At 37.4% G+C, this 23,080-nt stretch overlaps 1 protein-coding gene across 5 annotated transcripts in view; it reads right to left on the bottom strand.

The window, feature by feature from the left end:
* The window catches only part of UPL7 (ubiquitin-protein ligase 7), a 53,168-nt gene that overhangs the window by 4,636 nt on the left and 25,452 nt on the right, over positions 1-23,080 (bottom strand). For 2 of the 5 annotated variants that reach the window (XM_090012141.1, XM_090012139.1), the window contains 6 exons: positions 11,172-11,450; positions 10,827-11,079; positions 7,824-7,994; positions 7,649-7,741; positions 6,930-7,037; positions 6,048-6,164 (listed from right to left, as the gene is read on the bottom strand). In XM_090012141.1, coding sequence (XP_089868267.1) covers positions 6,048-6,164; positions 6,930-7,037; positions 7,649-7,741; positions 7,824-7,994; positions 10,827-11,079; positions 11,172-11,450 — 1,021 coding nt within the window. Of the gene's footprint in view, positions 1-6,047; positions 6,165-6,929; positions 7,038-7,648; positions 7,742-7,823; positions 7,995-10,826; positions 11,080-11,171; positions 11,451-23,080 lie in introns of those variants that run through there. The other 3 variants (XR_016433037.1, XR_016433036.1, XR_016433038.1) reach the window with 3 other exon arrangements.

The raw sequence follows: 23,080 nt of genomic DNA, 5'->3' as shown, positions 1-23,080 counted from the left end.
ACTTCCACCACCACCATATTCCGCCACTGCCACCATTATCACTACTACCCATTAATCTTCTTTTCTTTTCCATTATAATTTATACAGTTGGTGATCCAAACATTCACTTAATTAAAAACAAAGATAAGATTTTTATTTATAAATAAATTATAGAATACATATGTAAGTTTAAATTAAGAAAACACCTATGGATATGCTTTTTTAAGCTGTTTAGTACAGTTTAGGAGACAGACTATTTAGGACCTACATCTCTCTCTCTCTCTCTCTCTATATATATATATATATATATATATATATGTTAAAATGTATCATTCAACCTTTGTAATCTTATATATATATTTTATATATATAAAGGATAATACATATTCATATATGGTATATATGCATATGTATTATCCTAATTATATATATATATATATAATATATTTCTCTATTTATAGGCATAGGGGTAGTTTAGTCATTTCACAGTTTTACGCATATTCCATTTGGAATATGTTTGTAATTTTTACTTTTATTTTTCTCCTTTTTTTGTGGTTTGCGCCACCTAGGAAGGCTCCCCAAAGAGTCGTTGGGGAGCCCCCAACAGTCACAAATGTGACTGTTGGGGGCGCCCAACGACTCCTTTGGGAGCCCCCTATGTGGCTCCTCTCTTGTATTATAAATAGGGGTTTTTCCCTTGTAATTCCTTGACTCCTTGGAGGAGCTTATGTTCCATTGTATAGGGTTTTTACCCTCTTCTTCCTATTTATTTAATAATATTCAACTTATGACTTTAAGTCATATTTATCCCTTTTATGGGTTTATGTATTAGCACTTGATGTACTTGTGTTGTTCCCTTAAGTGGGTATATTCGCACTTAATGTGCATGTGTATGGGTTCATTATCGAACTTAAAATATTCAAAGCCACTTTCTAACATGGTATCAGAGCCCGGTTACGATGGGGTTGTCTCTTGGCGCAACGGAAAGCGTGGTGCTCAAGAAATGGTGAAGTATTCATTGTTTCTTCTCTTTTTTAGAAGTTTTCGGTATGTATCTCTTTTCTTAACATATTATGCATTATGAAACTATTTTTCTTGCACATTTAGTGTTTTTTGATAGTTGAATCATTTTCTTTCACATTTCGTGTGTTCGTATATTTTAAAATATCTATTTTTAAATTTGGTGAACTTGTTTATTGTTCAAATATATAATTCTTGGCTATCGATTCCTCATCACATATATTCATGATTGACCTATAAATTACCTTTTAAAAAATATATATGATGTCTTGATTAATGATCGTTGTTTAAAACTCTTTTCTCTCATATAAAGTCTAATTTGTTTTGAGTTCCTCTCTTGTTTATGGATTTTAGTGCATGTTTTTTTGAAAAATCTTGATATAATTCTTATATAAGAATCTCTCACATCTTTATCTTTGTTATGAATCATAAGTAGTTCTTGTTAATGATAACTATTTATGAGAACTCCTAAAGATGTTTCAATGTTTTTGGTTTATTTAAGGGATGTTTTAAAAATTGTTTGTGATAAATAGGTTGTTCGAACCATTGTAAAAATCTTTTAAAAGAATTTCCCACACTATATAGAATGCATAGTGTATCTATTGCATCCTTTGGTATAAAAGATTTCATTTATTTTTTTATTTTCTTCTAATGATGCAAACGTATTTGTTTGTATTTTTCACATAAGGTTTCAAAAACCTCTTGATTGTATCTCTAAGGATGCCTACATTGGCCATAATATGGTTTTCTTTGTCTTAAATTGCATTAAAGCTTGAGAGTCTCAAGCATTTGTTCATTTTATGAAATACATGCATTATTGCATGTTTGCTATTTTTACGCTTTTTGCGTACTTTGTTCAAGTGTTGTGAGAGTGCCTTCGTGCACAGCTTTTCTAAAGTATTTATGCTCGTATGCGTATTGTCTTGTCATAGACAATTTTTTTGAAATATTTATGCTTGTATGTGTATTCATAGACATTTTCACATAGTACTCTCCTTTCAATAAAGAGATGTTCTTATTGCCTTCTTTAGGGCTTGTGTTTGTTTTTATCCCTTAATGGACTTGTAAGATTGTTTTTTTTAAAATGATTCCGTAATATCTTAGTACATGTCCTAAATTTGCACATTTAAGATTATTGCTATTTTGCATCTTGGTATACATATAATTGCAAATTATAAAGGCTTGATTTGTTTCTTGGATTATTCCAAATCCTTTCTCACACATGACATAGCTTAAATTATTTCATGTTGTGTTTATTAAAGTTTTTTTTTGTATAATGATCATGATTGAACATAATTTCGTATATATGCATCATTATTGTTATATGACATATTGTTGTGATTAATTATGTTGGACCTTTGAATCGGCCCTCTTTAATCACATATTTGGAAAATGTTTTCCCTAAGAATTCATTGCCTTTTTATGACATTTTATCTTCTATCCATCACATGTTATATGATGCATCAAATTCCTTTTTTATGGCCTTATTGTTATATTAGAGATGGTTGTTAAGGTGAGTTATGGGCACCTTGTGTTATGACATTTTAGATTATCCATTTGCCATATTATAGATGGTGGTTGAGGTGAGTTATGGGCACCTGAGACTCTAGAATGATTTGGTATATGATCTCTAATTATGAGTGTGACACTCTTTGTTATGTCATTTTAGATTGTCCACTTGCCATATTATAGATGGTGGTTGAGGTGAGTTATGGGCACCTTGGGACTCTAGAATGATTTGGTATATGAGTGTGTCACTAGTTTAATGTTGGCCATTGATCTTATGGATGCTCTTATTTATATATAAATGTGATGGATATATGATGTTTGAAACCTTAAAATGTCTTAAGGTATATTAAAATCGAGGTTTTGGGGATTATTGCCCAACCTTTTATTGTTTATGGATCTTATGAGTGCATTTGCACATTTGTGTTTTGTGCTTTTGTGCACAAGTGTTCTTAGTGTGTGTATATTCACACATTTATTTCAAAATATTGTTGTTATGGGTATTCTTTTTTAAGGATATCGTTCTTTTGATTCAAGGTTTTATTTATATGTTTGTCATTACAAGTTTTATTGTCTCAATAGCCTTCTCCTTTTATAACCCTTATCTAAGTGTCATCATATGTAGACAAGGATTTTATTACACCTTCGTGTGTTGGTAGCCCTTTGTTGGCTTTTGCTCTCTTGGTCTAGTAGCTGAACACACTTGTCTTGAGTGTTATTTTATGTAGACAAGGCACGTTGATTCACACCATGGTGTGTGATTTTAGTCCATGTTGGCGTTTGTGTCCTTGTTCTAGTCGCTGAGATGTATGCCCATGGTTGGCTTATTTCACTCATTTCAAGTGTCATCTTATGTAGACAAGAGATGTATTGTGTTTTAGCCCATGGTTGGCTTGTTACTCTTGTTCTAGTATCGGAACATACTTGGTTTTGAGTGTATTTTTACGTAGACAAGAGATGCTTTTGGTCCATGTTGGCGTGTATTCTCTTGTTCTTGTAGTAGATGCACTCATTTCAAGTATTATTATATGTAGACAAGAGGTTCTTTTGCACACCTTTGCACGTCTTTGGCCTTTAATGGCATTATATTTATATTCTTGATCTAGTAGCTTATACACTTGATTTATGAGTTTTGGAGGACTAATGAGGTAGTTGTTTGTAATGAATGAACTATTGTTGAAATTTGCAAAATTTCGTTCATGACTTGTGTTTTAAGATATTCAAGTGAATCATATTTTTGATATGCATATTTTAAAATCAAGTTGATTTTTTAGTATTTAATCTATATATTAAGTGCTTATGATTTTTTGGCCACTTTTGTATGCAACATGTGTTTTTTTTGTCAATTGAGTTTGATTTTCCTAAATGGGTAAGATTCTCTACTCAAATAACACTCTTCGTTTTGCCTCATAAATGGATTTAAAACCTTGTGAACTCTTGTGTTTATTTTGTCTAAAGTATGATTGGAGACTTCGTTTCTCTTGTTTGGCACTTCATTGCATGTTTGAAGCATGTTCATTAATGATTCCTTTAAGTATTAATTCATTTCATGATAATATATGCATATGCTCTTTATGGCCTTTTAGGATCTCATTCAATAAAGCATATTTAACTTATGCCTCTTCGTAGGCTTACTGTGGTGTCCCTTAGGGGACCATTGTGTTATTCCCCATTATGGGGCTATGTTTGTCCAATGTTGGACCTTATGAATGCATTATGCATTCTTGCAATTCATTTTCGCATAATTTGCTTCCGCTCACTCTTTAACATGATGTATGAATTTGAAACTTTGGTTTTCTAAATTTACTTTTCATGCTGAAATAATTATCCTATCATGTGCTTCAAATTTCTATGCATAAGTTATATTTTTGCACCATTGTTTTGCGGATGTGTCATCCGATATGGTTTCAATTAAGCTTGTTAGAAATATTTCATTTGAGTAAAGTGCAAATATATGTTTTACTTGTTTCTTTGTTGTTGTTCCACAGGATCTTGAAGATAAGAGGAAAAGAAGTACATTGGATAGATCATGGAAGGTGCTCATCGTTAATGACGTTGGAGGAAGACATTTGCAATGACATTCGTACTGAAGGCTCTTGAAGCCTTGAGATTCTTCCTCTTGCTTTCTTCAATCTTTTCGTTCCCCCACGCAAAGTTTGAGGGGGGGTGTTAAAATGTATCATTCAACCTTTGTAATCTTATATATATTTTATATATATAAAGGATAATACATATTCATATATGGTATATATGCATATGTATTATCCTAATTATATATATAAAATATATATTTCTCTATTTATAGGCATAGGAGTAGTTTAGTCATTTCACAGTTTTACGCATATTCCATTTGGAATATGTTTGTAATTTTTACTTTTATTTTTCTTTTTATTTTTCTCCTTTTTTGTGGTTTGCGCCACCTAGGGAGGCTCCCCAAAGAGTCGTTGGGGAGCCCCCAACAGTCACAAATGTGACCGTTGGGGGCTCCCAACGACTCCTTTGGGAGCCCCCTATGTGGCTCCTCTCTTGTATTATAAATAGGGGTTTTCCCCTTGTAATTCCTTGACTCCTTGGAGGAGCTTATGTTCCATTGTATAGGGTTTTTACCCTCTTCTTCCTATTTCTTTAATAATATTCAACTTATGACTTTAAGTCATATTTATCCCTTTTATGGGTTTATGTATTAGCACTTGATGTGCTTGTGTTGTTCTCTTAAGTGGGTATATTCGCACTTAATGTGCATGTGTATGGGTTCATTATCGAACCTAAAATATTCAAAGTCACTTTCTAACAATATATATATATATATATACTCGTTTGTAGGTATAGTTGACTTAGCTTTTTAGTGGGGATCAGCATTTGGAATGCTGTATTCCAACATGTGAGCATGGCTTTCTGACAATTCAAAAAAAATGACTGCAGATGCGCCAAAATTTTCATTTAAAACATTTTCTGTTAACAAAATATATGATCCAGTGGTTGAGCCAAGCATATTGACCATCTTGAGCACATTTAAGGTGTCAGATTGAATCAAAACTTGCACCTATGAGATCCCAAGACAATTGTACCTACAATCGAATATAGCAAATATATACATATTTATGCATGTATATGTCACAAGGATAAGACCAAAAGGATACAGGATATATTATTTTTGTGTGGTTTTTCATTAAGAATAATATATAAGACAACACTTACGTGGGGCGGAGGTGTAATTTCATAGTTTATCCAGGTTTCTGGGACAGGTGGACTGGAGATGGCTTTAACCTTCTACTATTTTATTTTGCAATCTCTCAAAACTCAAACCCACATTGTAACATCCTAAGCACGCACACACACAGAGTAATACAAAATAACAATTTTGTCCGATTTTAATGACCAATATGAATAGGTTATAATGGAACAACTACATTTCAAAAAGAACATAGATCTCCATAATGTGATGGCATTGACTCATTTTTAAAGAAAAAAAAAAGTCAAAAAGAGAATCTATGATGAAGCACAATTTTATCAATATCTGAGAACAACTAACAAACAGCTACCTTGTGAATGGTAAAGGATGGTTGCAAGTGTTTGAAGCCTAATAAAGGAGCTCGTGAGCAGCTTGTCACAAACTTCAACAGCATGCAACGCTCCTTTGGCTCAAAACCTCTGACAACCTGAAAGTTTCATATGTAGTAGATTCATAAAAGATACATCAATCTAAAAGCTATCATGGGCACAATAATCAAGGCAGAGCTAGGATGAAAACATTTTTTAGAATAACATGGTAAATCATGATCAGGCAAACAAATCTTAGTCTATGCAGAATTCAGCAATCATATTCATAAAAAAGACCCAATATAGTAACTATTTCATACAAGACCCTGTCATTTATGTTTTGATTGCCAGGACTTCTCCACAGAAGAATATCTCATGAGATCTCAAAAAACTTCCCCTGCTGAAGAAATTTTAAGAAGACATCAACAAATATTAGTGAAAAAGACAAACTTTGCGATATTTTACTAGGACTATATATTTAGGTCTGTTTGGCTACATTTATAACTATTTACGAACCCTGATTACCAAGAGTAGACAATAATGAACAAGCCTAATAGCAAAGACTGCCAAGTAGTTAACATCAGTACAAGAATGAATCTTCAAGTTTCGCATGCAATGAAATCAAATAGTTCTTAACAATTTCTGAGTGGAAGATGTACAAGAGTTGAATAATAAGTAGTTCACATCGATCCCAGTACAAATCTAACAGGTTCTTACTTAAATTGTATCAATTCCTAAGTGTTGCCCATACTTTTTGCTATCTGCTCATTTGATCAACCACACTTTTTATCGGCACCAGTGTGACAAGAAATAGACCTTCTAATAACTGAGAAAAGTGTATCAAAATAAATGAAAGATATACAGATCAATAGTCAGGCATTCACCTCCCAAAAAAGCTTTATCGTCCGGCTCCCCTCGGAATAGCCACCAGTGTAACGAGTGTTACTTTTTAAATCATCAACATCAAAGTCATGTTCCCCACCTGAAAGCAACTATACATGGTACTGAAAATGAACTTACTGAATGAACCAAACCAAAACAACAATAAACCACACACATGAGAAACAATACTAAAATAGTACATTGAAAAAAGAAGAAAAGGGAATGAGAGGGAATGGAGTCTAAGAAACAATGCATATCAACAGAAGAGTAGGAAAGGCACAAACTTTTAGCAGGTAATTAAAAGTTAAATGGAAATAACTGGATATTTTCACTTTATATCTGAAACAGGAATAACAGATACAACATTCCGAACTTTTTTCTGGAAGCTAACCCACACAAATGTTGTACAACTATCAGCAATCCAATTGCAGAAAAGGAGTTTCGATAAGTAGCTCCATGGAAATGGTTACAGAAACATAAAGGTTATGGAGGAATTTTGAATATACTATTCACAAATTAACAGAAATTCAAATGGATGTCAAAAACCATAAATAGTACAAAGGAAACTAATAATCAAGGCTTATAATAGAATGAAAATGCAAGGAGCCATAAAATCAACATGATCAGTAGATCCAACAGTTTGAACTCTTCGACAAGGGTCATTTACTGGAATAATATCTGTAGGAAAAATAGCAGAAAAATATCGGTCGTACGTGCATACCTGATTGAACTCACTTGCATTGAATAAGCGCATCCAAGAAGGTGATATAAGATCGACCAATCCTCTATAAAATGCATTTGCTAAAGGAAAAATCTGCAACCAGAATGTGGCACCATTGGACAAATTAATCACACAAAAAGACAAAAATAACTCTACTATAGAAGACATAAATCACCTGTCGATTAAGTTTATAATCTGCAATTGCATGAACATACTGCAACTTGTTCTCATTCGTAACAATAAGGTTTGCACCACCAGGCTTAAGCTCAGTGACCACCCTTTTGCCAAAAGATTCCTCGGTAACAGTGAAATCCAAAGACAGTTCTCGCAGATCACCATCACAATGCTGCAAGATATCAAAAAAGCAGATGTAATGAAACACTGGTGCAAAGAACAATGTCACAAAGTGACTACAATGAATGCACAAGCACATAAACAAGAAGCCACTAATGGGCAAAATACGATAAGCCACAAAGGGCTAGGCACCAAACACACACAATGTGTGTGTGTGTGTGAGAGAGAGAGCTTAAAATATAAAGAATGGTATATTGAAATGCTCTTGGAAGCATAGGAAAGGAGTGGGGGCAAAAGCCCCTTTTATACACTTTATGGGACCAAGAGGGCCCCCATAGAGTTGTTGGGAGATCCCCAACGGTGTAACCGTTAGGGAGGGTCCGAACGACTCTATGAGTTTGACCCTCTTGCCCCTACACAAATGGAAAAAAAGAAAGAAAAATAAAGAAAAAGGACAAAATGTCACTAGTGAACATGTCTATTTACATAGAAAGAAAAAGACTAAATTGCCCCTAATAGGCATTACAAAAGACATAATATATATATATATATATATATATGTGTGTGTGTGTGTGTGTGTGTGTGTGTGTTTACACACTATATATTTATGTATTTATGATATATATATATATATATATATATATATATATATGAGGAAAACTCGTATCTTCAAATGGGTTTTCCTTCAAACTTGTTTAAACGCGCAGTGTAACGCCGCGTGCCTTTTTTACAAAAAAAAATGATTTAGCTGTAGTTTTTGAATCGCTGCTAAATGTGTGTTTTTTCACCCAGACTTTTAGCGGCGGTCAAGACCGCCGCTAAAAAACTGGAGTGTAAAAAAAAAATTAGAAGACAACGTCGCCATTTGATCGCATGTGATCAACGACGACGCTTCATCCAAATAATCTCCAAACACATTATGTATTTGAAGATACATGCTACTCGTATATATGATATCCATATATTTTAACACCCTCCCTCAAACTGATAGTGAGATCACCGAGAGTTTGCTTAGGAGAAAGTAGAAACGGAGGGATGACAAAGCTTTGGTAAAGAAATTTGCAAACTGATATTTTGAAGTGACATATGGCAGTTGAATGGTGTCACGCAAAAATTCATCTCGAACATAATGCCAGTCGATGTGCATTGTTCGTTCATAGAAGGTATAGTTGCTAGCAATGTAAATGACACTCTTGTTGTCACAACACAGTTTCAACGGAATAGAGATTATGACTCCCATATATTTGAGCAAACTTTTTTATCAGACAAGTTCACTTGTAGTTTTGGTCATCGCCCTATACTCGGCTTTTGTGGAAGACAATGACACCTTTTGTTGTTTCTTACATCTCTAAGAAATTAATGATTCTCCAAGAGTAGAAATACGATCATTGAGGTTATCACCCCATTCAGAGTCAGTATAAGCAACTAAAATGGGAGGTGAAGAAAATGATTAGAATAGTCCTTTTGTTATTGTTTTTCTCAGATATATGATAATTCGCATAACATACATGTGAATAGTAGTAGGGGCATTTTGAAATTGACTTGCATTGTTAATGACATGAGCAATATCTGACCTAATAATAGACAAATATGTTAGTGACCAAATCAATTGACGATAAAAGTGGGATCTTTTAAAAGAGTTTCATCATCAACTCTCGTCTTAACATTGATTACTTCTGGAGTCTCCACTTTCTTTTCGTCACTCAAACTAGACTTGGTAATAATATCTTATGCAAGCTTCATTTAAGAAAGAACATATACTCTAGAAGAATATGCAACTTCAATCCTTAAAAAACACCTTAGAAATCCAAGGTCACATATATCCAAAGTATTTTTAAGAACATTTTTAATAGACTCAATGCCCATTTTATCATTCCCAATGATAATTGTATCATCAACATAATAACAACAAAATAGTTATGTGATTAAATGTATTCTTAACAAAAGAGCAGTATCAGTATAACAAGAAGTAAATCTACTATCAAGAACAACTTTACTAAAGCGGTCATACCAAGCCTTTAAAGCTTGTTTAAGACCATAAAAAGCTTTAAGGTTAAGGATTTTCCTTTTTTCTATCTCAAGACCCAACAGAGGATCCATATAGACTTCTTCACAAATATCTCCATTTAAAAAAATATTTTTGACATCTAATTGGTAGATAGGTCATTGTTTAATAGATGCTAAAGCTATTAAAGTTCTTACACTAATCATCCTAGCAACATGAGTAAAAGTTTCTTTATAATCAATTTCATATTCTTATGCATATCCCTTAGCAACTAACCTAGTTTTATATCTTTCTAATGACCCATCATTTTTTGTTTTGATTTTATAAACTCATCTACACCCAATAGCCTTTTTTTCCAAAGAGAGACTAACAATTTTTCAAATGTTAGCTTTGTTGAGTGCTTCTAATTCTGGTGTCACAACAACTATTCAATGTGAATGTTACTTAGCTTGCTTAGCTTCTTGCAAAAGGCATACAAATACAAGGGGGATAACCCCATATTTATACACAAAAGGAATCACATGAGAGGCCATTGGGGGCTCCCACATGGAGTCGTTGGGAGCCCCAACAGTCATATTTATGACCGTTGGGGGCCCCAAACGACTCTATGTTGGGACCCCCAATGCATTAAACAAAAAAGAGGAAAAAGAAAAAATACAAAAAAATATAATCTACCTAATTAAAATAGTTGTTTCTAGAAACAACTATGTAAAAGGACTAAAATACCCCTATCGGGTATATTGTACATATATATATATATATACATATATATATATAGTACATATATTTTAACAATAAACTTTACCATTTTGAAAGAAAGTATGAATTTTAATCAAGTCTGAAAAACTCAGACACATACGTGGAATCAACCTAATTTACCTTTACATACATCAAGTTCCGGTAAAGTTCTGGATCAAGCCCTGACAGTTCATCAATGAAGCTGTACCGCCCCAAAAGCTTTTGGACAAAAACAAGGGAAAAAGAATAATCGAGGAGTATTCCTTCATAAAGAGCTTTCCCAACAAGCCTTCCCAGGAACTCGATCATATGAGCATTCTTATCTAGCATGCCAGCAACTGGATGGGGAATCAGTAGCCTCTCAGATGTTGATGTCTGAGAGAATAAACCATACCTGTGGTATTATCAGATGAAAATAGCCATTATAATAAAGCAATAATGACTGATTAAGACAATGTATCGACAAAATAATCAGAGTAAGCTTACTCAGGGTTGAAGGCTGTTTTTGCTATATCAGTCAAAAATTCTTTAAATAGGCCACCATAGTCAAGGCCAGCTTCAGGAAGACCACACTCATTCACAAATGAGACATTAATGCATGACTTTAGCCTCGATCCAAGGGAATTGAGCTGCCTAAATCCATCTTCAACAATATGATCCCGGCGAATAGCAATTTCCACTGATCCTGGACCTGGTCCAGCTATTTCTCCAGCCATTCTTCTAGACTCCTTGTCTGACTTGATAAATTCTCGAAACATCTGAACCCTGTCACATCATTTAAAGGCATAAAAAATGTTCCAGCACAAAAGCAGATAGTAAGTTTAGCATACAACTGGTTTCTGTCATCAAGAAAGACAAACAACAAAACAAGTATTGCCGCCAAGGCAACTGACATTTTCCCTAGCAAGCCCGATGTTTTAATATTGTTTTAAAAACATACCACAAATTCTGAATCTGTGCCCCACAGTCATGACCAGTAACATGGTGCATGAACAGAAAATAGAGTATTTGTTTTTGACTTGAGGTAGTCCAGCCTGAAATGAGAGACATACTCAAGTGGAAGAAAACTTAACTGTTCAATACACATGCACACACACACACTTGGGCATACCACTCACATGCACACAGACACTCTCTGTGCACTCACCTAGAAATGCAGCTATTCCTAACAGCCCTCTTCCAGAAGTAAGAACAGTTTTTTTCTTTCTTTCACGACACTTCAGTTTTACCAAAAAATTACTCGCTATCACCAAGCTAGGTCGCAAAAGCACAATAATGAAGCTACTGATGCCAAATAGCTTTTGGATGATTCCAACATTGTGAATGATAAGGAATGTAACAGTTTGATGTTAAAATGTTTCAGCAGTATACTTGCAGAGTAGTCCATAAACCTTCTGAATACCAAACACTTGGTCCCTATCAAAAGTAATCAGTATATGGTTGCAAGCAAGGTATGTTAAAATATATGTAATATATATATATATATATATCATTCACTACCCGATAAGGGGTAGTTTTGTAAACTCGCCCAATAGGGGCATTTTAGACTTTTCCTTTTCTTCCTTTTTTTCCTTTTTCTTTTTCTATTTTTTCTTATTTCTTTTTTGTCTTTTTTTGTTTCTTTTGTGCATTTAATGCACAGCCATTGGGGGGCCCAACAAAGAGTCGTTGGGCCCCCAACGGTCACAATTGTGACCGTTTGTGACCGTTGGGAGCCCAACAACTCCTTGTTGGGACTCCCAATGGTCCCTCTCTCTTGCTTTTCTCTAACTCTCCCTCACTCCTCTCTTGCCTATAAATAAGTGGGGTCTCCCCCTTTGTAATGTGTGGCTTCTTCAAGCCTTTTAGTGCCTTTATAAGATTTTATGCTTTCTAGCCATTATTGGCTTTTGTGTATGTCCTCTTTTGGACTTGTTCTTTGATTTTTATGTGTGAATGTCCATTGTAGGACATACATTTCTTTTCTGCATATTTCATTACATGGTATCAGAGCCTTGGTTGTGCTCTTGATTCATATAGCTAGTTGTCTAGTTTTATCTCTCTCTTTGTTTGTCCTCCATTCTTGATTATATAATGGAAGGAGAACAAAAGATTGATCTCTTCTTCAAGCTTAATGGTACTAACTACATGATGTGGGCCGCCGCCATGGAGAACAACCTCAAAGGTAAAAAGCTTTGGGGATATGTTATCGGCACCATTAGGGAACCTCAACTTCAACTTACGAAAATAGATGGTGATCAAGAAAAAGCTCTAGAAGGAAATGCTCGCATGAAGGCTATTGAAGATCACCAATCCAAGGTAGAAGATTGGGAAAGTAAGCATGCAAAAATTCTTGTATGGTTCATGAACAACGTGGAGCTAAAGATTTGCGCCAACATTGCTAAATTCCGCCTAGTAAATAAAACATGGTTCTTTATGAAAGGTATGTATACCCAAAAAGACCTTGCTCGTCAATTTTTTATCCAAGAAAAAATATGTACCATTAAGCAAGGTGAAATGAGTGTAAGAGATTACTATAACACTCTTGGACCTTTATGGGATGAGCTATCCCTTCTTGAACCCAAATAGGTATCAAGTGAAGATGTGAAAATGCGAAGAGAACAAATGGAGAAAGAACACGTTTTCCAATTTTTACATGGGCTTAGGCCCGAATATGAACAAGTTAGGTTCTCCCTTCTTCATAGATCAAAACCGCTTCCATTGGAAGATGCCATAGCCGAAATATGCCAAGAAGAAACGCGTCTTGGCATGATTAAAGGAGGAGATGAAGTTCTTGCCGTGTCTAAACCCGACAATCATATGAAAGCATATAAGCCTCCACACTTTGGGAGGCAAAATAACTATAATAGCAATTATAGGAAAGCCATTTGCCATCATTGTCAAGAACCGGGTCATATAAGACCTAATTGTCCAAAGATAAATGAACCTCCAAAAGGTAAAGTTGCTATTATTGAAGAAATCGCACAAAAGAAGGAGGAGCCAATGAAAGGGAAATAGTTCTTTTCCCTTGCTCAACTATCTGAAGCACTTCAAATTCTACTCAAATCGCCGTCAACTTCGGGAGCCGCCATTGCCTCTTCTTTTCCTCCAGGTACACCTTCTTTGATTCTTGATTCTGGAGCATCTTTTCATATGACCCCTATTGAAAATGGACTATCCAATGTATGTAGCAACTCCAAAAATTCTTTTGTTTCCACCGCCGATGGTACCTCTTTACAAGTTAAAAGTTTTGGAACCTTAGACTTTTCAAAAGATTTTTTTTGCTAAATGTAAGAGTAGTACCTCAACTTAATTTAAATCTTTTATCTGTCTCTCAAATATGTGATCATGGATGTGAAATCTCCTTCTCAACCAAGGATTTCTCTATACAGGATCTCCAGTCCGGGAAGCGGATTGGGCAAGGCCATAGGAGGGGAGATCTCTACTACATGAACAATTTGAAACTTCCCACTAACTCATTTTGTAATCATGTCCAAGATAAAAATATAGAAACTTGGCATCAAAGACTTGGACATCCAAGCTTCTCAAAAATGTACTCCTTTCCTTTTGGAAATAAATTTTGTAATGAGAAACATTTTTTTTGCAAGAGTTCTATTTTTGGAAAAATGAAATCCACCCCCTTTCCAAAGAAAACATTTGTGTCCAAAAGACCCTTTGAAACAATTCATTCGGATGTTTGGGGTCCTTCTCCGGTCATATCAAAAGGAGGATACTCATATTATGTTACTTTCATTGATGATTTCACTCGATATGTGTGGATCTATTTTTTCAATCTAAAATCCGAAGTTTTTAATTTCTTTAAAAAATTTCATATGATTGTCAAAAATCAATTTTCAACTAATATCTTCATTCTTCGATCCGATTCCGGTGGAGAATATCTATGAAATGAATTTCAAGAATATTTGGAAACCAATGGAATTTGTCATCAAAGGTCATGTCCTAGGACTCCCCAACAAAACGGTCTAGCCGAAAGAAAGCATAGACACATCTTGGAAACCACTAGGACTCTTCTCATTTCCAAAGAAATTTCAAAATGTTATTGAGCCGAAGCTGCCTTAACCTCCACTTATTTGATAAATAGAATGATATCCTCATCCCTACAAAATATATCTTCATATGAAAAACTTTTTGAAAGAACACCCGATTTTAATAGATTAAGAATTTTTGGGTGTAAGTGTTTTGTCCTTACACATAAAAGAGATAAGTTATCTTCCAAAGCTATCGAATGTGTGTTCTTAGGATACGGAGAAAATAAAAAAGGTTTTAGGTACTTCGATCCCAAAAGCAACAAACTATATGTATCCAAAGATGTTACCTTTTTAGAAAATGAGAACGGCTTTGAGAAAAATAAAGATATTGATGAAAGCGAATATGCTTTCTTATTTGATCTTCTTTCTCAAGAAGATGTGACTCCTCACGTAGAGGATGTTCCTAATGATTTAGAGGATACTCCTCTTAGTAATGTTGAAAATGGAAGTAATGATTTTGAAAATAGGTCAATTCAAACCTATGCTAGGCGTGGTCAAGAAACTCCCATAAGCGCTTTAGAAAAATATTCTCAAAGTTCCAACATAGAAGAAACCTCTTTAAGGAGATCTAGCCGAATCTCCAATCCTCCTAATAGGTTTGTTTCCTATGAGTCCCTAACACCTAAATATAGGGCATGCCTAATTGCATTACACTCTTATCATGAACCATCACACTATAATGAAGCCAAAAACATTCCGCAATGGGTTGAAGCCATGAAACTAGAACTTAGTGCCCTTGAAAAGGCTAAAACTTGAGAAATAACTTCATTACTCACTGGAAAGAAGTCTATTGGATGCAGATGGGTCTTCAAAATTAAAACTAAAAGTGATGGGTCATTAAAACGTTATAAAGCTAGGTTGGTAGCCAAAGGATATGCTCAAGAGTACGGAATAGACTATGATGAAACCTTCGCTCCCGTAGCTAGAATGACTAGTGTTAGGACTCTTATTGCGATTGCATCCGTTAAAAAATGACATATCTATCAATTGGATGTTAAGAACGCATTTCTTAATGGCGAACTAAGTGAAGAGGTCTATATGGATCCTCCACCAGGAGTATCTATTGGTGAAAACAAAATTCTTAAACTAAAAAAGGCACTATATGGGTTAAAACAAGCTCCAAAGGCTTGGCATGACAGATTTAGCAATGTAATGACTAGCTTAAATTTTCGTTCATGTTATACTGACACTGCGTTATTTGTGAAAAGTGCAGGGTCCTCTGTAGTTATTCTACTACTATATGTTGATGATATGATCATCACTGGAAGTGATGAGCAAGGAATCCATGATATTAAGAAAATTTTAAAAGAAAATTTTGACATGTCTGACCTTGGTTTCTTAAGATATTTTCTAGGTATTGAAGTTGCATATTCACCCCGAGGGTATATTCTCTCTCAGATGAAACTTGTTGCTGACATTTGTTCCACGTCTGGAATTTCGGATGATAAGAAGACAGAAACCCCTGAGGTTATCAATGCAAAGCTAAGGCTGGAAGATGGGATACTTCTTGAGAATCCTACTCCCTACCGTCAACTCGTTGGGTCTCTGACATACTTATCCATCACTCGGCCAGACATAGCTCATGCAGTTCACTCCGTCAGTCAGTTTCAACATGCACCTACAACTGTGCACATGAGTGCAGTCTTAAGGATTGTCAGATATATTAAAAACACCATAACTAAGGGAGTTTTTCTTTCCTCATCATCATCCCTTGATTTAATTGCTTATACAGATGCTAATTGGGGAGGAAACCCCAATGATAGAATCTCAATCACTGGTTTTTGTGTTTTCTTAGGTGACTCTATGATTTCTTGGAGATGCAAGAAGCAGCATAAAGTATCATTGTCCTCAACTGAAGCGGAATATCGTGCAATGGCCACTACAACCATGAAGCTTGTGTGGCTTAGAAGTCTCCTCTGTGATATGGGCATCGTCATCTCAATTCCTTCGAAGATGTGTTGCGATAACAAGAGTGTTATCTATATTGCAAGCAACCACACCTTCCATGAGCGTACTAAACACATTGAGATGGATTGCCACTATGTTCGAGATGAATACCTAAAAGGAACCATAGCACTGCCCTACGTCACATCCGAGTACCAATTGGCGGACTTCTTCACCAAAGCTCTTGCTGCTCCTCGTTTCATGTTTCTTCTCAACAAGCTTTCCGTTGTATCCCCGTAAAGCTTGAGGGAGGGTGTTAAAATATATGTAATATATATATATTTATATATATATAAATATATTTATCATTCACTACCCGATAAGGGGTAATTCTGTAAACTCGCCCAATAGGGGCATTTTAGACTTTTTTCTTTTCTTCCTTTTCTTCCTTTTTTTCCTTTTTCTTTTTCTATTTTTTCTTTTTTTGTCTTTTTTTTTCTTTTGTGCATTTAATGCACAGCCATTGGGGGCCCCAACAAAGAGTCGTTGGGCCCCCAACGGTCACAATTGTGACCGTTGGGAGCCCAATGACTCCTTGTTGGGACTCCCAATGGTCCCTCTCTCTTGCTTTTCTCTAACTCTCCCTCACTCCTCTCTTGCCTATAAATAAGTGGGGTCTCCCCCTTTGTAATGTGTGGCTTCTTCAAGCCTTTTAGTGCCTTTATAAGATTTTATGCTTTCTAGTCATTATTGGCGTTTGTGTATGTCCTCTTTTGGACTTGTTCTTTGATTTCTATGTGTGAATGTCCATTGTAGGACATACATTTCTTTTCCGCATATTTCATTACAAGGTAAACAGCCCACACTGATTCTGGGAATAAACAACTGGATCAGTTTTCACCATCTAAAGAGAACTGCTTTTAAATGGTAGTTTCAAGAACAAATCTGCAGTTTATCCCTCAATTGCAATATCAAATTCTCCTATAAAGATATCGCACAGTAATTGTCACTAATGGCATGGAACCCAAGGCACAAGAAACACAAAAAATGACAACATAAATGAAGTCCAAATGCATTTGACTAGATACAATAAACCATGTATAGCCATGAAGAAAAACAAGACATAAAAAATTAAATATTTTATTAATGAAAATTGTACAAAAAAAATATATACAAGAACACCTCACTACAAGACTCATACACACACACTCTACATACATATATCCTCCCTCAAGAGCACATAATAAGGCATATGCCTCATATAAATAACCTACCAAAAGACTAGCCGTGGCTAGTTTGACTAGCCATTAGACTATCCTAACAGCTAGAAGATCCCAACAGCTGGTCCAATGGCTAGTTGGACTAGCTACCAATAATACAAAAAATAAGAATAAAAATAAAATAAATCCTAAAACTAACCTACAAGTATACATGAGTATACTTATCCTAAAAAACAGAAGAAAAGGTATACCTAAAGTATACCTTGAATACAATAAAATTTAAAAAATGCAAGAATACAAACAAAAAAGAGAAAAATGCCTAAAGTACACTTGGGTTTACTTTGAAATATACAAGACAAATAACATAGGGACTTTTTTTTTGAGAAAAAAGGCAAATAACATAGGAAAATGTTACATATCTCTTAACAGTAATAAATCAGTGTTATAGGAAATTATGGCCACCTACGGCTAGGCATCGAACCAGCAGCCCGTGGTCCACAAGTGCTATGTTTGGGCTGCTAATTTGGCTCTTGGCCTGACCCAACCAAGCTTACGCCCAGCATGCTGAAGGATCACAAGTAGGTCAAGCCTGGCATGGCCTGTTCCCCACACATTGACTTGGATCAAACAGCAAACCACAGGTGGCTGGACCTGGTCGGACTTTAGGCCTTTTCAAGTCACCTCAGCTAAAAAGGTGGCATTGACTTCACTAAGAACATAGTACAAACACCACATCCCAATCACAATCACAAATATTGATTGAATCGGATCTAATGACAATGTTTAATAACAGAAACAAGAGGAATAGACACAATTTACAGGGTCGACCAGAATATATTCTTATGTCCATGGACGGCTGACAATCTTCATCTTGATCATCCAAAGATGGAGGTTAAAAATGAGTCATCTAAAAATGAAGAGTACTTATCTACTTATCTCACAACCCCCTCCCCCCCCCGGCCCCACTCATATATATATATATATATATATATATATATATATATATATATATATATATATATATATATATATATATATATATATATATATATATATATATAGAGAGAGAGAGAGAGAGAGATGCTTATTCCTTGTTGGATGAGAGCAACAAAAATGGGGTCATGTTTTTTTTTTCAATTTTCTTGTCAATATTTGGTTGAATCAGGGTTGTTGACCGTCATTACTTGAGGCCAAAGCAAGTCACAAGCTTGTGTTTCATGCTCCTCAACATGCACCTCACCTTTAATATGGTATGATTTTTCACCTAAGAACTGGTCCTAGAAAAGGTTTACCCTAGGTTGCTCTATTCTGTGAATGATTACCCATGGTTGCATTCGATTGTAAAACCTTCAAAAAAGTATGGGTTGATAGACATGATGATGAATTTCTGTTTAGATTTCTGTCTGCTCATATTTATGTCCTTTGCAATAGAACAAATGTTGATTGGAGCTTAAGGTGACTCTCTAGATTATTCACACCTAACACAAAGAGGGGACTGTTCCCCTGATCTAGATCATAATAGAAACCCACCCTAAAGCAGCCTAAAAGTAACAACACGGTTTCCTACTTAAGCAAAAATGAGGTTTCTGCCCGTCTTAAGGAGGACACAATTAAGAGAAAGGATTAAAATTTAAGACAAAATCTAGAAATAAACAAGAAACATTTCTGTGAAAAAAAATCACGTTTTCCAAGATCATGGATGTTGACCTGTGGTCCCTATTTGACAGTTTCCAGCAAAAGTGTGGCCCATATCAGGAAATTCAGAAAAGTCAAACCCGTATCTAGAATTAGGAGTGAAAGGTTGGCCTCTAGATGGAATTTTTCCTTAATTATTTGTTCATGAAGCTTGTGCTTCACCATGAAGGATTGATTATTCCTCGCCTCATGGATTCATCTTAATCACTTTTCACAACAATGCCATAGCATTCCTATGTCAAGCCTTATATGGCTTTGGTTTATATATAGTGTTTGGCTTCATTTACACTAGCAACTGTTGGAACTATGTACAGAGAAGTGAAATCTCTTTGGTTGCCACACAGGAATGAGGGCCTCAAGGAAGTTTAAAGAAGTTGCATCAATTAAGCTAACTACACTAATTGACAATGCTCAAGTTCAAGGGTCACTTATTATTTTGCTCTAATATTTACACTGAAAGAAAAGATTCTCAAGACTTGCTTTAGTCCAAAATGTGGTATATTTCATGAACCTACAGCAGCACTAATACTTGTAAATCTAGCTTAAATCATTTGTGTCAAAAGCTGCAAAATCGATAATATGTCTTGACGCAGAGCAGGCTGTACCGTGTGACCCTGGCACGGCCAGGGAACCCGACCCACCACAAGGAATGGACGATCGGATCCAGCAATAGGATCCGACCACAGGTGAGGTGACCCAATGCAGAAATGTGGTGCGCACCTACTCCAGAAGAGGGAAGGCCCTGCTCGCCGCCGATCCAGCTCCAAATTGAAGATGTCTCGGGTCCGGACCCGAGACCCGGATCCGGGTCCGGACCCGAGACCCGGATCCAGTGTTCATCTTTAAAAAGTCCTGTCTAGGGTTGCGTGAGGGACCTTTTTTATGAAGAAGAACATGAGCTTTCTTTTCAGCATCATTCCCATTCCAATTGTTTTCTTCATTTCCTTATTATTGTTCGTTGTTTGTCTTTTCTTTCATTTTATTCAGCACCCTGTTCATTGACATTTGAGAATGAAATAAATAAATTTAAGCCTCACCGTCGTGGTAGGCATTGTTTTACCAGTCTGTCCAGTGCACGACCGTGTAGGGTCATGCCTTCCACAGCCTCCAACAAGAAGACGTGAGGGCTGAAGACTGTGTCAGGTGGTCGTGCCCTCACTGCCATCAGCAAAACAAGTGAAGGATGCATCAACGTGGTAGCAGAGCCTAGGCGTCCTCCTTCGGCAGCAGCATGGCTCAAGAGGCGAGGAACGATCCGGCACGCGGCAAGGAACGGGAGGAGATCGGTACCGAAGACCCAATGATGTGCATGATGGAAATGATGACAAAAATGCAAGAGAACATGTTGCGCATGAACAAAGAAATGGCTGGGATCACAAAGAGGTTGGATGGGATTGACGGTTGACTCGTCGCCATAGAATCACCAGCAAGGTCGAACCCGGCGACAACCCAACAAGTGGGTACCACAGTGGGCGACGGTGCAGTAAGCATCGTCACGGCTGCAACGATCGACCCAGCCCAACTGGGTCATTAGCCTGCGGTACTGCTGGAGGGCATTGGGGAAGGTTTGCGCAGGACTACCAACCGAGAAACGCTCCAGCAAGGCACGCCAACGCTGAACCCTGGCACAACTGCGACACAGCCGACCCCAGGGTCTATAGGAGATCCTCCCATCATCGGTGTGAATACGCAAGTCTGGCATCGACCCACGCAACAAGGGCTGCAGGCCGGACCCGGCCTGCGTGGCCCGAGTGTGACGCCGGATCAGACTGCGGGTGCGCCAGCATCAGCTCGAGCCGGGATGGGTCTATCGACCCTCCCAGCGCCCGCGCGCGGGAGTTCGATCGCAGGCCGCTCGCAAGCTAAAGGGATCGATCCCCTGTGGTTCGGACCTGACCCCTCAGGGTCCGGTCAAGAACCCATATTAATCGGCTTTGAACCCGATTACCGAGGACCACCCTTTGGGTTCTCGAGAGCGGGTCCGGGTCTTGCAGCCCCATACTCAGCCTACCCAGTTGGGTTTGGTTCACAGTTCGCTCTGAATCTGACCCAACCCGTTAATTTTGAACCCCAAACTGGATCCTATATCGACCCAAACTTGTATCGGACCCGGACGGAGCTCCAGCTTGATTTTGAGCTAGGTCAAAACCGAACCCATAATCAAGTGGACCGTGGATCGAGTTCAAACCAAACCTTTTATCCCCACAACTCGATCCTCGATCCAACCTATCCAAATCTGGGTTCGACAAGTAGTTTAGGATTAGGCCTAATCCATATCCAATCGGATGAATCATCCCAATCCTACACCAACCCAACCCGATACCCGAACTCGAACCAACCCATTAACCCCTTCCCGATCCAAAACCCAATACCTCACCCGATCCAACACCACTATCATAACCCAAACCCGTACTAGCCCTTTCCTACCTACTTAGTGCCAGAGACCCAATAAATTCGTCCACCTTTAGTAAGACCTCCTTACATACCAGTGCAACAATGTCAGCCACAGATGGCCCCTACCCGCGGGCAAGCCAGACCGCGACAGAATCAGCAGAGACCGACGCGACCGAAGCGTCGACCACCCATCGGTGGAATTCGTCAGCATCAGCATCCAGGCGAGCAGTACCGCACAGAGGGCGATGAAGGAGTATGGGACGACGATGCTTTTGAAACGAGTATCCTGCAGGAATGGTGGAGACTCGGCAGCAGAGAGCACCCCTCCACTTACGGGGTGAAGCTGGACCTTCCGGAGTTCGCGGGACAGTTCGATGCGGAGCAGTTCTTCGACTGGTCTTATGTCGTGCTATTCTTCTTTGACTACCACATCGTCGCTGAGCACCGTCGTGTCTCTCTAGCGTCTACTCGGCTAAGAGGTCTAGCACAGATATGGTGGGTTGAGCTGCAGAGGTCGAAAGAGCGGCAGGGGCTAGAGCGCGTGCAATCGTGGGAGGATGCAGAGATTGATGCAGTCAAAATTCGTGCCTTCAGATCACGCTGAGAGAGCCTACAAGGAGTACCTGACCCTGCGTCAAGGCACCTAAACTGTGGCGGAATACACTGTTGAGTTCCATCGTCTTTCCCTACGTGTGCAAATTGAGGAAACCACTCGCCAACAGGTCACGAGGTACATTTTTGGTCTCCATCCTACTATTTCTGATGATTTTATTTGTATCACAGTTGAGACATTAGATCAGGCAAGCAGTTATGCTATGAACGTCGAGGAAAAGTTGAAAAGGAGGCAGAAATATAGGACCTCCCGTAGTGAACAGTCCAGTCAACCTAAGTCGAGTTTCCCAACCAGGGGAGCAAGCTCCCTAGGAAGGACTCAAAGTTTACCCTTAGAGCAGAACTTAGCAAACCTGACCCGTCCGGACCCGCATTCAATACCCGGTCCGAAGCCAAACCTAGTGAGTCTACCATTTGTTGCTTTAGGTGTCAGGAGTTAGGACATGTCGCGTCTAAGTGTCCCACTGTGAGCAAGAACACCCATCGCGTTGAAGGTAATGTGGAGTCAGCATCTGAGAGTGGGAGTGAGTCATTGGTTGAGGACGAAGATGAGAGGGAAGTC

The sequence above is a fragment of the Nuphar pumila genome, chromosome 7 (assembly GCF_984573655.1).
Source record: "Nuphar pumila chromosome 7, dmNupPumi1.hap1.1, whole genome shotgun sequence".
NCBI lineage: Eukaryota > Viridiplantae > Streptophyta > Magnoliopsida > Nymphaeales > Nymphaeaceae > Nuphar > Nuphar pumila.
This window is presented reverse-complemented; position numbering and strand designations above follow the sequence as displayed.